General features: G+C 40.7%; 1 protein-coding gene across 1 annotated transcript in view; it reads left to right on the top strand.

Annotated features, from left to right (window-relative positions):
* The window catches only part of LOC119651456 (ubiquinone biosynthesis monooxygenase COQ6, mitochondrial), a 53,894-nt gene extending 38,737 nt beyond the window's left edge, over positions 1-15,157 (top strand). The window contains exons 4-9 of the mRNA XM_038055061.1: positions 8,614-8,721; positions 8,783-8,953; positions 9,186-9,373; positions 9,462-9,577; positions 9,639-9,805; positions 15,021-15,157. Of these exons, the coding sequence (XP_037910989.1) occupies positions 8,614-8,721; positions 8,783-8,953; positions 9,186-9,373; positions 9,462-9,577; positions 9,639-9,805; positions 15,021-15,050 (780 nt within the window). The 3' untranslated portion in view covers positions 15,051-15,157. The remainder of the gene's footprint in view (positions 1-8,613; positions 8,722-8,782; positions 8,954-9,185; positions 9,374-9,461; positions 9,578-9,638; positions 9,806-15,020) is intronic.
* The last annotated feature ends 205 nt before the right edge of the window (positions 15,158-15,362 follow it).

Genomic DNA, 15,362 nt, shown 5'->3' with positions numbered 1-15,362 from the left:
GTCGTTAATAACCTTATCACTAAGTTTTCCGGCCCCTTTTCCACCAATGCCTTTGTGATTCTTCTTTGCATTTCTAAGCCGCGTTTCCATTCTTTTCTCGACATGTCCTACGCATTCCTTTTCTACTATTACGTCTATTTTATTATTTGCAGAAATACCGGAGAAAACTCCAGAAAAATCCAATATACAATATACAAAACTTGTCGCAATTGGAACATCCATGTTCATGCTTGCTAAAAGTTTCTTTGCTGATGTTGATGCGAAGTCCTTTTTTTTCTCTGATAAGTATCGATTCCCATGAAATACTCGTTTTTTTAGTGCGAGCATGACGTTGAATGTTAAAGCGATCTCCTTTCCTACGATCCATTTAAAAAAATCACTGAACACACAAAGAGCACAATACTTACAACAAAATATAACTATAGTTTGAAGGCCTTTCAGTGCTCACTCTAGACTGGATTATCCTTTTTATTCTAAACAGCAAATAAGTTTAGACAATTGATTGGTTTTCCATCTTTTTATATTTATATCTGTGTTCGAATTTATAAGGCTCAGGTAAAAAATTAACAGGTAAAAAAAGATTCGATGCTCTTTCTCATCAAGTACTCTAGCCGCGGCTGCAAACTCCTTACCTGTTTAACACTGTAATTTCTGAACGACTCGGAATATCGGAAAATCCCTTTGCCGACATATTCTCCGCTATATATAGATACAATTCATGCAAAAAAAAAAATCGATTTCTCCAACCCGACACACGGGATGACCCCCTTAATAGCATCCTAAGCCATACAAATAAGATGCTAACGTAAAAATTAACTAGAATAATTGACATTCGGGTGAAATATTAAAATTTAATTCTCCCCAGCCTTTTTTAAGGTTTTGTGTAAACACAAAACCTTATTAAAATCGGTTTACTGTCTGTCTGCCTGTCTGTCTGTCCGTCACACGCATTTTACTCGGAGACGGTTATAGTGGTTGACACCAAATTTGGTAGAAAGGTGGGAACTGTGAACGCTCACGCATATAGTGAGTTACATTCTTTTGTGACGAATTTAAGGGGGGGCGGGGGTCCCCATACATGCAAAAGGGGGGTGTACATTTTTTTTTCATCAAATATAGTCATGTGGTTTATCAAATTAAAGGTCTCGGTTAGTACTTTTCGAAGCCGGTCTTAGTTTTGAATTTCGTTGAAAAGGTGGGGAGTGCGGGGGGTTGAAAGTGGTCATTTTTTTAACGAACCCATTCTCAGGAACTGCCAAAACGAAAAATCTGAAAAAAATCAGGGGGCTGCTACTATATGGTCCCTAGGCTCCGAAATACCCTCCATACCGATACCTGTTCAAATAAAGTTAATAATAGTATATTACTATAATTTTCAGTAATTGACAGGAAAACCCCCCTTAAGTTCACCCTAGAATCACAAAATTTGGCAGCAATGTAGGCTACATGCATGAGCATAATTTAACCAAATTGGTGAAAATCGCACCATTACTAACAAAATTATACTAGGCCAAAGCTGTCGCTCCTCAACAAATTCATGACTATGAATGTCAATATCACTTGAAAGAGGCTATTTTCACATAATATATGCATATTTTACGTGCTACATGCTAATGGGACAAATGCATACTCAAATCTCTTTATAAAAGAAATACACAAAACCTTTCATACCTGAAGCGTCTAGCTTCCGGTGTCCCGACTCGTTTGTGCTTGATGTAGGTTACCTTCTTGGCATTTGCTAATAATATTAAACTCAAAGTGTGAAGCATATGAGGTTATCAATACTTCATCACGGCTAACAAGACTCGAGAACAAGTGGCTCCCGAAATATGGGTGTCTGAAAGACCAATAATAAATACTAGTGAATAGAAAAAGCAAGTTTTTTTATTTCAAATAATTTACTCGCTAGAAATGCCGCGTATTACAGTTATACTTCTGTTTCGTTTACATGGATGATATTTTGGTCGCCTCTTCTTCCGAATTTGAGCACTTGGGCCATCTCGAGTGCATTTTTCAACGTCTACTGGAGGCCACGTTCATTCTTAACGTTGAAAAATGCAAATTCCTACAGCAGCAGGTGAAATTTCTCGGCCCTGACGGCATTCAACCAAATCCAGGCAGCTATAAAAAAACTTTCCCCTACCAACCACGGTGATGGATCTACGAAGGTTTTTGGGCATGTTAAACTTCTATAGTCGTTTCTTACCTAAGGCCGCCAACACCAAGCGATCTTCAACGCTTACTTGTCTGGCCCCAAAACTAAAGATTCCCGCGAGGTTACAGACACAATCCAGATGTTTCAAACAACAGCTTGTTGATGCTACACTATTCGAATTTCCTCGGCCAGATGCACCCCTAGTTGTGTTCGTCGATGCCTCAGACACAGCGGTAAGCGCCGCTCTTCACCAACGAGTAATTCAAACCTGGTAATCGCTGAGCTTCTTTTCGAAACAACTCAATCCAGCTCAACGTAACTACAGCGCCTACGATCGTGAGCTACTCGCCGGCATTAAATACTTCCGTTGCTCCGTTGAGGGCATACCGTTCACGGTGTTTGCGGACCCCAAGGCCCTTAATTTCGCGCTTAAACAGAAGTCCGACAAAGTGTCTCCTCGCCAACTTCGGCAACTGAGTTTCATCAGCCAGTTTGCTTTCGATATCCAACACGTGTCTGGTAAAGATAATGTTGCTGCTGACACTTTGTCTCGAATCTAGGAGGTCACAATCCCTCCCGCGATCGATTATACGGCAATCGCCGAGGCACAAAAGACGACGCAAAGCTTCAAAGCCTGAAGGTAAACTCCAAATATAAATTGAAGGAATTTTTTATTTTCGGCTCAAAATCTTATTTACTCTGCGAGACTTCAGATAAGGGACCCAGGCCATTTATTCCGGGTGATTTTCACAAGGAAGCATTCCACGCAATACACGATCTTGCGCACCCAGGCATCAGGACGACGAATCGGTTAGTCACTGATAAATAAATTTGATAGACCAGTAGCTTACTCCAAATTACAACTTTATTTTATTATGTAAATATATATTTCGGGAGCAACTTACTCCCTTCATCAGTACAAAGCTTTGTATCAACAGCCCATAGTGACACAGGAAACCTGCGCCTAAAATGGAGGTTCTAATGTCCGCCAAAACGAACCGCCACGAATATGTTCAGCGTAGTCCGAGACTCACGTCCACTTACCTGTAGCAGACCAGCTCAGAGTATCGAATATTGTAAGATCTGATCTGCCCCTCGAGACTTCGTCCGCAAGTGTCGCTACCATAGTCTTTAATTCATAAACTTCCCGATTTGTGTCTCTTGAGACTTCCGCGACCATGGGGCCTGCGTACGCCTCGTGAACTTTATCGGTTGTGGTGGACAACACCTCCAGCGACCTCGAGTTCGCGCAGGCTAAGATGGCGCGGCAGCTCTCCGGGAGTCGCTCCAACCAGAGGGACTTCAATAGCTCTGAGCCGACCTTATCGCCACCCAGCTGCCTCATTTCACGAACGGTCGACCAGCGTTAGCTCATTCACCAGGTGATTCAGCTTCGCTACGCAGATTCCAAAAAACAACTCGTGTCCTGATACGATAGTCAAAGGTCGTTACCGGTGAGTCCGCCATTATGCCAGCAATGTTTCCATTGTCGAAGATGCAATAAATTAATAACAAATAGGTTTGAAGGTCCTCCCTGAGACGCCTGGATGTTAGACGGCCATTCGAACTATAGTGACTTATCCCTATTCCTTTTTGAAACGTGCTTGGGACGGCCCTTGAAGTCTTCTTGCACTTCCTTTGTAATCGCATATATATTTTTATTGGACTCCATTAACTGGATCTAAGAATTAAAAATCCTATACGCGTTTCCATTTGGTCTTTTATTCAAGTCATACCACAAGTGATAGTGATCATCCTTTCAATATAATTTTCGGCTCCTTGTGCAATGAACACCTTGGTGATCTGTCTTATCTTCACAAAATTGCTCAACTCTTTGATGATTCTGACTCTACCTCGAAGTTGCCCCATAATTTATTACTAATTCGAAGCACCATGGCAGCTTGGACGTTAAAAATCTCATGAGTCAATATATTAACATCAGCAACACTTATGTTCTCGATATGTCTCAAGAAATGAAGATGTCCTGATTTAACATGCTTAACATGTGTAAAGATTTTTCATTTGATTCTCTTTATTTTTAATATTTACCAATTTGTCTTTTCGTAAAAAGAAAATACCGAAATAAATAGTGATATCAATTGCATTCATGATAATTAGCCGTTTATAGTTTGAACGGAATGGGGACGGTCGTTCGGCTCAATTTGGGTTCCAGGTGGATCAGATCGGAGTGGCACGCCAATAGTTTTCTGTGGGTACCATTCATGTAATTTTGATTCTAAATTATTATTAGTTGTAAACATGAAGTGTTATTTATGATGTGTTTATTTTTATTAATTTGGATTTGATTTGTACAGTACAAAGCTTTGAATTGTATTGTTATCAATACTTTACGGACGAGGATTTGTTTATTCGGATGATTGGTTTGCTTACGTTAATCGGAGATTTATCCGGACTTTGGTTATCTGGAATAGATTTGAATTTAGGAATTATTTTCTATTGTAATTTTGTTTAATTAAAAAAAAGGGAATATAAACAGAAAAATGTCAAAACTAAACTTTAAAACCTTTTTTTTATTGAGGATTTTGGGAGTCCTGAGTCTGCATCTACTTGATGACCCACCGGACCCCTTGGGTAGGAACTTACTTCCTCTCTTTTTGGGTTAAACATCCAAGTTCAAAAAGAAAAGAAAAAATCTTAACTGACGGTTTCGTCCAGGGCAGAGGCAACTCATAAAACGCTGCCTCACCTCTGCCCTGGGAGCAGTGTGACCGAAGGTGGCGGCGACAGGCGGTAATCGCTCTAATCGTGGACCATAAGAGAGGAAGGAAATTGCTTCCCAAGTGGTCCGATCCGTCATTTAGTGGACACGAACTCAGGACTCCCAGCATCCTCAACAAAAAAAAAATTACTTCGATCTGGTGTAGATTTGCGATTATATAAAAATGGAGCGATTACCACCTGTCGCCATTTTCGGCCACGCTGCTCCCAGAGCAGAGGTGAGGCAGCGTCTGATGAATTGCTTCTGCACTGGACCAAACCGTCAGTCAAGATTTTTTCTTTACCTTACAACCATCTACTCAGATTTTTTTTAGGAAAGCTAGAAAGTTCAACCATGACTGCAAGGCAAATTGTAGCAAATGTAGGCGTCTCTGTTAGTGCCAGGGTAGTTCAACCCATCGTAAAGGCTTTCCTAACAACCAAGCGACGTCGTATGAAAATGAAACCGGCATGGCTATGGCCTAGATGGTTTTCAATATTACTTTCATGATCTGTGGAATGGGTTCCGTAATGGTATGTAACGTAATTGCTTATCATGGCCCAATTAGTTTGGTTATGATATCGGGGAAACTAATTGACCTCCAGTACAAGGAGCTGCTGGAACGACCGAAAGTTAAGATTAGGTAGAAGTTCGAAGTTGGTGAGTGGGCTTTTCATCATAATAATACTGCCGTAAACACGGCAAGTTCGGTACGAAACTGTTCCTATTAAGAAAACATTCGGGTTTAAGAGTAGTCTCCGGAGTCGCCGGATGAGGGCACCATAAAGAACTTATGGGGTTAGTTGTCAAAAATTGTGTAAGAAAAGATAATTGTACGAAATTCACTGTGACAAGATATTCATTTCCTTGCATGCATCTTATTTCATTTTTCTCCTACTTCCTTCAACATTTCAATTAACCTCCTTCAGTTTCCTACTTCCCATTCCGACATTAACTTATTTTAGAACAATAATTTAAAAATGATGATTTTTTGTTTTCCTTTTCACAATTCTATTTTCTCTCACCTTTTAACTTTCCGAAAGCCCCTAGAATCTTCTTTCATATTTTCAAGGTTAATATATAAATTTCGTAACATGTCAAAAATGATCATTAACCTTTTTTTGTTGTTTCCATATTGATCTGAAATCTGAAATCATGTTATGTTTTATTAAATGCATTGCTAACGCATGTTTCTGACCAAAGCGAAATGTTATGGATGCAAATGCCAATGCTAGAATATATTGGGATTGTTATTGGGTGGGTGCTGGCTCGATAAAGGACGGTTCGATCTCCCCAGTGTAGATTCGACAGAGTCGACATCATCTGGCGAGGAAACCGTTGCCCATATTTTCCAGGTCGAAATGCAAAAAAAAAAAACAAATAGGGAATGATCGCATTGTACTTCAAACTTACCGCCTTTCTTGTCTGTCACATGTATTCCATTACTATTTCAAGTTCTTTTGTTTGCTGCTCGGTCGTGTTGAAGGCTCCTGACCTCGGCGATTGTGTCTTGGCGTTCTAGGTATACAATTTTCTATAGGCAAGCTCTTTGTATCGGATCATATCAACAGTTCTAGGTGTAAAGTGGGAACTAAATGCAAAAGAACGTCTGATGAAGGATTATGCATGCAACTTTGGACATTTTTACAGAAACAAAGATCAATATTTATGATAGAAACAATTCTGTTCTGTTCTCTGACGATTCTACCTACTTAAAAGATAAATGAACTCTAGTGGAGTTACCCTTGTCATTACTAGCACGTCAGGTATGTTGTGCGCTATATGACGATCAGCCAGAACTTGCCGTTCCCAATACATGTTATAAGTAGAATTATCGAGCACTGCTTGCGCTTCGGTAAACTAACGAAAGTAAGGAAAGAAGGAAATTCTTCAAGCCGATTAATGACTTGATTTATGCTGTGGGCCAACTGACTGTGTATACTGGTAAACTTTTTATACCAGAAAACCCGATCCAGGTCAAAGCCTCTCCAGATCTTCGAGCTGTTTATGGCTCGTCGAACCTCCTCTTTGGCAACATCCGCAAAATTTATACTCGGCGTAGGGGCATGGCGGGTGCATTCAGCGGTGATCTATTCATCATGCTCAGTATGCTTGGCGGATCATCCCCAAAGTCCGCTTCGTTAAGTGAAAAAAAAACGCTGGTTCCTCGCGTACATCGGGGATTTTCCTTCTCAATCGGGGCATTCGGATCAGGAGTTCTACGTCTCCGCCCACGCGGTGGAGCCGTTCATTCTTTATTTGTAGTTCTAGCTCGCATGTTTTGTTTCGATAGACTCGCGCGACATTTCGATGTTTGTTTTGTTTTCCAGTTTCCTTTGCATCGATGTTAGGACACGTGAAGTTTTGTTGAATGACGCGTGAGGGGCTGAGGTATTCAAAGGACCCCCTGCAGCCAAATTCTCGAGCCTGACTAGCAAAGAGGCGAGTAAGTGCGTTTCGACGAAACACTTCAGTGGGGCTCCAATATTTGCGGGCGGAACTTCACGGTCAATTTCGTCATTTTTTTAGGTTTTTGGGATAGGTCTCCCATCTTGGTCGACTCCCACCAACCAGGATGGTTCTTGCACACTTATTTTTATACTTATGATTTCTCGCAGACTTTTTTAAAGAAATCTACAAGTGTTTTATGAGCTTTCACCAGTTTTGGAGAATATTCTGGATCTTTGTCATGCATGACCTCTCATTTTATTGGCATCTCCTCCTCGAAGTTTTCGGGGTGTATAGGAGTCTTCACCAAACGTTCTAAGCAGATAAGATCAGCACCAGCAACTGGTCAACCACAAACCGTTACTGATCTGCCTGTGCATTTTTGATCCGACGTTTTGTTTTCAGGATGCCGAACTTATGTTCGGCACAGCAAGAAAAGAATTTTGTTCCGATTATTTCTTCCAGCTCAACATATGTGTCCATTAGTTGCTAATCTAAAGTAATAATAATCGTTAATTCGGTAATCCAATTGAATTAGGGCCTTGAAGCTTGTTAACGCACTTATTTTAAGACCGTAACGGTACACTACAGAACTAAGATACACTGTAGGGGCAAATGTGGTCAGTATTGTGCCCGCCTGTGATTATTACACAGATTTGACTCAGGCATTCATTCAAGTCGACTGAAATCCGACATACAGTTACGATAAAAGTCCCTCTGCCACTAGTGAGATTTGAACCGTTACGATACCCTAGCATTCTAACCGTTGAGCCATCCGGACACTGAACATAAAATAGCTTCGATAATTTTTTTTTTTGCTCATTGAAATGTTGGTATGAGTTTTTTCCTATTATTTTTTCTTTCACTATAATATATATTTTTGAAACCTTTTCATATTTGTTTACTGTACCCCAGACCTGATGAGAGAGGGGGGGGGAAATAGCATGTTTCTCCCGAGTTTGGAGTTTCTCGCTTGCATAATTTTCTCCCGAGCCCGAATTTTTCGTAAAACATTCACCCGGGCAGAGATTTATTCTCTAAAGTCCTGCTTTAACACCATGCGGACCTCGACGCAAAATCGGGATCTCTGGAATTTCTTACTAAGGCAGGCCTAGATTGGATATCGGTTGTTGCGCCATTAATGATGATGGTGATGAGTTAATCGATGTGGTTTAGATAACGAACCTGTTTTTTTCCGGACTTGCATCTTCCATGTGATGAAGCTGTTTCATAGTCTCGTATATCTACGTAATTATAGATAGTTAAGAAAATACTCTTCTCTAATTTTCAGGTTGGAGCTGATGGCATAAATTCCTTAGTACGAAAACGTATGAATATTGAACCGTTCACTATCAACTACAACCAAATGGGCCTTGTTGCGACGGTGGAGCTTTCTGATGTAAGTTTAATGAGTAGAGAAAAATTTGCTTATTTAAATTCTCAATCGATTTACCTTCCAGAGTGGCGACAATTCAGTTGCTTGGCAACGTTTTTTGCCAACAGGACCTGTAGCTTTATTACCACTCAATGATACAACGAGCTCCTTGGTTTGGACACATACACCGGCACAAGCTAAAGAACTTCAATCGATGCCGCCTCAAGAGTTTGTAGATGCTTTAAATGATGCTTTTGTGAGTCCTTTTTTTTCTATTTTTTCGTAATAAGCCGTTAAGAACCAAATTATGTTTTGAATTAATGATATTACTGCATTGGAAATACATAGGTTTACTCTTAGCGACTCAATAAATCCATTCAATTCACCAACTCCCCATTGGCTTGTTGGTTCTTACAAACTATCGACCATTTCAAAACAGCTTTATAGATAAATTACTGATTTTATTTTTTGTTTTCCAATCCTTCCAGTACAAAGATTATCCAAAAGATACAATGACAACAAATCTAATGGATACATTGAGCACATTTTGTTCAGCTAAGACAATTCGACAATATCCTCCAGCTATAGTAGCGGTAAAAGACAAATCGCGTGCGTGTTTCCCATTAGGATTTGGTCATGCTCCTTCCTATGTAGCTCAAGGAGCTGCTTTAGTTGGGTTTGTATTGAATTAATTCTCCAATAATAATATAATATTAATAATATAATAATATATTTTAATACTATTTTTATCCTTTTTTCAATAGGGACGCAGCTCACCGGGTCCATCCACTGGCTGGTCAGGGTGTCAATTTAGGTTTCGGTGATGTTAAATGTTTGACCCAAGTTCTAGCTGATGCTGTTTATAGTGGTTATCCAATAGGTAGGGTAGAAGTTAACAAGCAAGAGTAATAGAGGGAGTATATTTGTCTTTTCATTTTCAGGCGACAAAAATGCGTTGCTGAAATATGAACGAGAACGATTAATGAAAAATGTGCCAATTATGTTTGGTATTCATGGATTGCAGCAGCTATATAGTACCACCTTTAGTCCTGTAGTTATGTTGCGAAGCCTTGGATTACAAATAACACAAAATTTACCTCCATTGAAGGTAAGAAAATAGTTTCATATTTTCTATTTTTTAATTTTAAGTTTGATCTGAAGTTTGGTGGTTGCGTTGGTAATTATTTGCCTCCTTACAAATTATTTCGTAAGTGAAAGGATTGATTCTTTCTCCACTATGAAGAGTTCTAACAGTTAAGGAAAGTACGCATGTATTTTTAAGCTTCAACCATCGCAATTTTAGGAGATAAGCCTTATTTTTGTTGGATTGGCTTGGTTAGTGGTTAGGTTATTATTATCGTGCTTTGTTCTGGGCTACAATGGCAAACACGCAACCGGCAAGAGGGAGCTTCCCTCAAAATTTCCTACGCACAGACTTCGTTTAAAAAATTGTTTATTAACGAAATGAGGAAAACATATTATTTTGGACTTATGTTATGCTACTTGGAATGCATTTTCTGGGAATTCCCCGGCCGAAAAAATATTTTTTTTCCAAAACTTGTTGAATTTCTCATTCGAAATAAACACTGGATCTAAGTGATTCATTCACGCATTGTGGACAAAATTATGCAGCATTGACGAAAGCATGGAGCTTTTGAAAGACAGCGACGGTCTCTGTTAATTGCTTTCCCTTACATCGTAAGATAGGAAGAATATTGTTCCAGAGCAATAACAACTTTATGATGACAGGTAAGAAGAGGACAGGAGAGATCACTCGAAACTAAAAGAGACTCGACAAAAAAAAAATGATCATCAGAAGGTGTGCGACTAAACGAAGTGCGGAGATATGCTCTGCGCATCCTGTACAAGTGTGTCTTGTCTCAATGGTAGTCTATAGTCTATGCATCGTTGTGGCTGAGTAGAAATTTGAAATCATGAGATCATTAAGCTGTAAACTGTTGATTAAAAACGTGGAATCATCCCCAAGTTATCCCGATCTACCGATGGATTTTTTTATGCAGCATAAAATAACCAGTTTTCACGATTGTGCGACCGATTTGACATTTGGTTTGAAATGAGATTGTTTTGACATAAAACTAAATAGTTTTCTATGGTCACTTCATTAAATTAATCCCACCCTCTGCTGTATATCGTAAGGGTGGCGCAAAAGTTTCTATATCTTTTGTTTTTTGTATAAAATTTAGATGAACGCCAAAATTGTGTCTCACTTATTCTATATTCGTTCAGTCAACTGCTGCCTGCTTTTGGGTCTGGGGTTCGTAAACATACTTTTAGGCTACATGAATCACACATTTTCCTATAGGGAGGAAAGGAGAATCCAAACATTGACGAAGTGTTCAGAAGTCGTCAAAGGGTAGTATAGGTCCCAGAGCGAAACGAGGATTGGTACCCATGATGGAGCATAAAACCTGGGAAACGCCTGCGGAACCAACACCAACAACTCTACTACCAAACTCTATCTCCACCTCCACGGACCCCTGGGAGCTCTTTCTTAACGAAAAGCTGCAGACGGAGAAGGATGGAGGCGAGTATCCCTCGCCTAAAAACGGGACAAATTGTACCAACTAGTCCTCCAGGTTGGAGATTGGGTAGGGTTGACAACCCTACACGGAAAACAACTTGTTACGAAGCCACGGGAGGAGCCTCGGACTGGACGGACTACACAACGGCGAACCCGACAACGACAAAGAAATAATGATTTGCGCATTTTCTCATGCAACGTGCGTTCCCTGTACAGAGATGAAGCTGCTGAGCAGCTAGCCGATACCCTGTCCCAATATAGGGCTGCTGTAACAGCGTTGCAAGAGATGCGATGGACGGGGACCGGTTTCCTGGAGAAGAGCCGCTAAACCATATATTATAGTGGCCATCCAGTAAACCATGTCCTCGGAGTAGGTTTCTTAGTCAGCCAAAAAATGAAACCTGCTGTTATCGGCTTTGAAAATATAAGCGAAACGCTATGCACTCTGCGTTTGCGAAGCAAGTTTAGAAATATAAGCCTCATAAATGTTCACGCTCCTACAGTGGAAATTGCAGAGTCACACAAGGAAACTTTCTACGAGGCAGTTAAGCGGGCCCTCGTAGCCTGTCCCAAGTATGATATCAAAATCATACTTGGAGATTTCAACAATCAAGTAGGGACGGAGCCCGTATTCAGGCTCCCATAGTTTGCATAGGGCTACCAATGATAACGGACTGCGCATTATTCAGTTAGCTTTATCGCACGAAATCGTTGTTGGAAGTATCTGGTTTGTGCGGAAAGCGGTTCACAAACATACGTAGGCCTCTTCAGATGGGACCACTTTCAACCAAATTGACTACGTACTGATTCAACGCCGCCACCTCTCAGCCTTGACGAATGTCAGAACATATAAGGGGACCAATGTAGACTCGGACCACTATCTCGTTAGCATGGTGCTCCAAACTTACGACACCACCTACAATCCCCTCTGACAATCAGGTGAGAGTGATATAAAAGGGAAATGGATGCCGCAATAACCGCAGTTAACAGAGATCCTGGAGATGAAGCATCAACAAATGATCTTCACAACCACCGGGAGAATGTTATTGATACGGCCACAAAGGTACTTGGCCCCTGCCGCAAAAAAAGTTAGAACGGCTGGGTTGACGATGAATGTAAGCTAGAAACGGAACGGAAGAATGCTGCATTCTCAAAGAACGCGGGCACGCGCGGAGACTTATCACGAACTCCGTCGAGCGGAGAAGTGACTTCACAGACGGAAAAAGGAGCCGTCCGTGCAATCCACTGGCTTAAAAATCATAAGTCGCCAGGAATGGATGGAATTGCAGCCGAATTAGTTAAATATGGAGGCGATGGTATCGCTCATAGATTTCGTCGTTGTGTAGGCTACGAAATCGTCCATCCTCATGTAGGGAGCCGAAAATTCTTTGGAGGATTCTTCTCTCGAACGCCGCTAAGAGTTCGCAATTTTTTTTTGCTAAGAACCCAAGTCTCCGAGGAATACATAAGGACTGACAAGATCATAGTCTTGTACAGTTAGAGCTTTGAGCCTATGGTGAGACGTTTCGAGCGAAACAGTTTTTGTAAGCTGAAATAGGTTCTGTTGGCAGCCAGCAACCGTGCGCGGATCTCATCATCATAGCTGTTATCGGTTGGGATTTTCGACCCTAAATAGGATCTTTATTGCCTTGTTTTGACCAGTGCCATTCGATGTTGTTCGTTCTGTGGTTTTTGGCGCTGACGTTGCCACCATGTACTCCGTCTTGCCTTCATTAATGTGCAGCTCGAGATCTCGCGCCGCCTGCTCGATCTGGATCTCGGGTTATTCTTCCCATAATGTAAATATCGTCAGCATAGGCCAGTCGTTAGGTGGACTTGAAGAGGATGGTGCTTCTCGCAGTGACATTTGCATCGCGAATCACTTTCTCTAGGGTCACATTAAAGAGGACCTATGATAGAGCATCCCTTTGTTTTAGACCGTTGTTGATGTTGAATAGTCTCGATAGTGATCCTGCTGCTTTTATCTGGTCTCGCACATTGGTCAGGATCATGGTCGTGTCCAGCTTTACGCTGGCTATGCTGATTTGCCTGGAGTGAAGCCTCTTTGGAATGGACCAATGATGTTCTAGGCGTAAGGGCTATCCGACCTAGCAAGAAAGCGGAGAATATCTTATAGATGGTAGTCAGCAACGTGATACTTCTATAATTGCTGCACTGCGGTACATCTCCCTTTTGAAGCTTATATTTCTAAACTTGCCTCGCAAGCGCAGAGTGCATAGCCGTTCGTTTATGTTTTCAAAGTCGATAACAGCAGGTTTCATATTTTGGCTGGCTAAAAAACCCTCGAAGTAGGTTTACTGGATGGCTACTATAATATATGGTGTAGTGGTTCTTCTCCAGGAAATCAGTCCCTGTCCATCGTATCTCTTGCAGCGTTGTTACATCAACCTTATATTGGGTCAGAGTATCGGCCAGCTGCTGAGCAACGTTCAGTCTGTACAGGGAGCGCATGTTCCACGAAAAAACGCACAAATCGTTATTCCGTTGTCGTTGTCGTTGTCGTGTTCGTCGTTTTAAAGTCCATCCTGTTCGAGGCTCCTTTTGTGGCTTCGTAACATCGGTTTTCCGTGTAAGGTTGTCAGCCCTAGCCAATCTCCAACCTGGAGGACCATAAGAATTTGTCCCGTGTTTAGGCACGGGAGACTCGCCTTCATCCTTCTTCGTCTGCAGTTTTTAATTAAGAAAGAACTCCTAGCGATCACAATGGAGGTGCATATAGGGTTTGGTAGTAGAGCTGATATTGTTGGTTCAGCAATCCACGTTTCGCCTTGGGACCTATACTACCCTTTGACAGCCCTATTTCAGTTTGGTATTCTAATATCCTCTAATTTTGAAAGGTACAGATAAAACTAGACATGTATGAAAAAAAAATTAAAAAGAGCAGATCCCCTACTTTCAACTGACTAGTATTCGAAAAACGACTAGGGTTAGAGTAACGAAACTAACGCCGACTATAAAAGACAATGAACTGCGTATTGCAGTAATGGAGACTAAGATGTTGCGTTGGACTAGTGGCGTGACATGTTTTGATCACATACGAAATGAGGATATTCGCGGTCGGTACGGGGTTGCATCGATCGTAGAAAAATTGCGAGAGAGGTGTCTTCGATGGTGTGGTCACGTAATTCGCGTTAACGAGAATTCACTTGCCAAGATTGGTCTGAACATCGAAGCCGATGTTAAGTTAGCAACGAAACAACGGTGGCTTGATATGCTGGATGGGGATTTGAAAGTCTCAAGATTGCATCCAAATCAGGCATTTGATAGAACCAAATCGCGAAACTGATCACGACGAGTCAACCCCGCTTTTGAACAGGACAAGGGCTGAAGAAAAAGAGGAAAAAGAGTTTGTTTGGCTGCCGCACCAGATTACTTTGTGTGGGGACCATATGAGGACCACGCAATATTTTAATAAGGCGAGCGACATCTGCGATCGAGAGTGAAATTTTGAAAATTTTACATTCGGCGACAATTTGCCTACCTGAAATATGAAAGATTCTTTTAAACTTTTAGGAACAAAATTACTTTATCCAAAAAGGTGAATTTCCCTTGATCTAGATTAAATGGATTCAAATTTAAACCAAGTACCGTAGGTAGTGAATGCGGCGATTCGTAAAGTTATGTATAGCCCTTGCTGGAATGCAGAAGATTCACTATATTGCTCTATGCTAGAATATAATTTTATTAATCTTAAATATTTGTTTTTCAATATATTTTAATTATCTACATAAAAAAGTTAATTTTTGTTTTTTTCTTACAGAAAATATTCATGCAACAAGCGATGGGATAAAGTAACAGCTCTAGTTGCATCACAATTATTTGGGGAAATAAAGATATATGAGGTTTAAGATTCTATTTTTGTTAACGATTAAATAGATTTTGGTATATTCTGAACAAGCCTGGAGTTTTATTGACCCTTAGCCGGGAAATTATAATATCCGTAAACAGTTTGGAAACCCAAATTTCAACAGTTAGGAATAAAGTGCTCCCCGCATTCATTAATGGAAAAGACTGTTACAATCCTTCTCCATTCAGACAACATTAGATAAATTCCTACCTGGAAAGCAATGAGTTGTTAAAAGTTTTACTGTACCAGAAACTG

The sequence above is a fragment of the Hermetia illucens genome, chromosome 3 (genome assembly GCF_905115235.1).
Source record: "Hermetia illucens chromosome 3, iHerIll2.2.curated.20191125, whole genome shotgun sequence".
NCBI classification, from domain to species: Eukaryota; Metazoa; Arthropoda; class Insecta; order Diptera; family Stratiomyidae; genus Hermetia; species Hermetia illucens.
The sequence above is the reverse complement of the archived record's forward strand: the minus strand, read 5'-3'. Positions and strand labels throughout refer to the sequence as shown.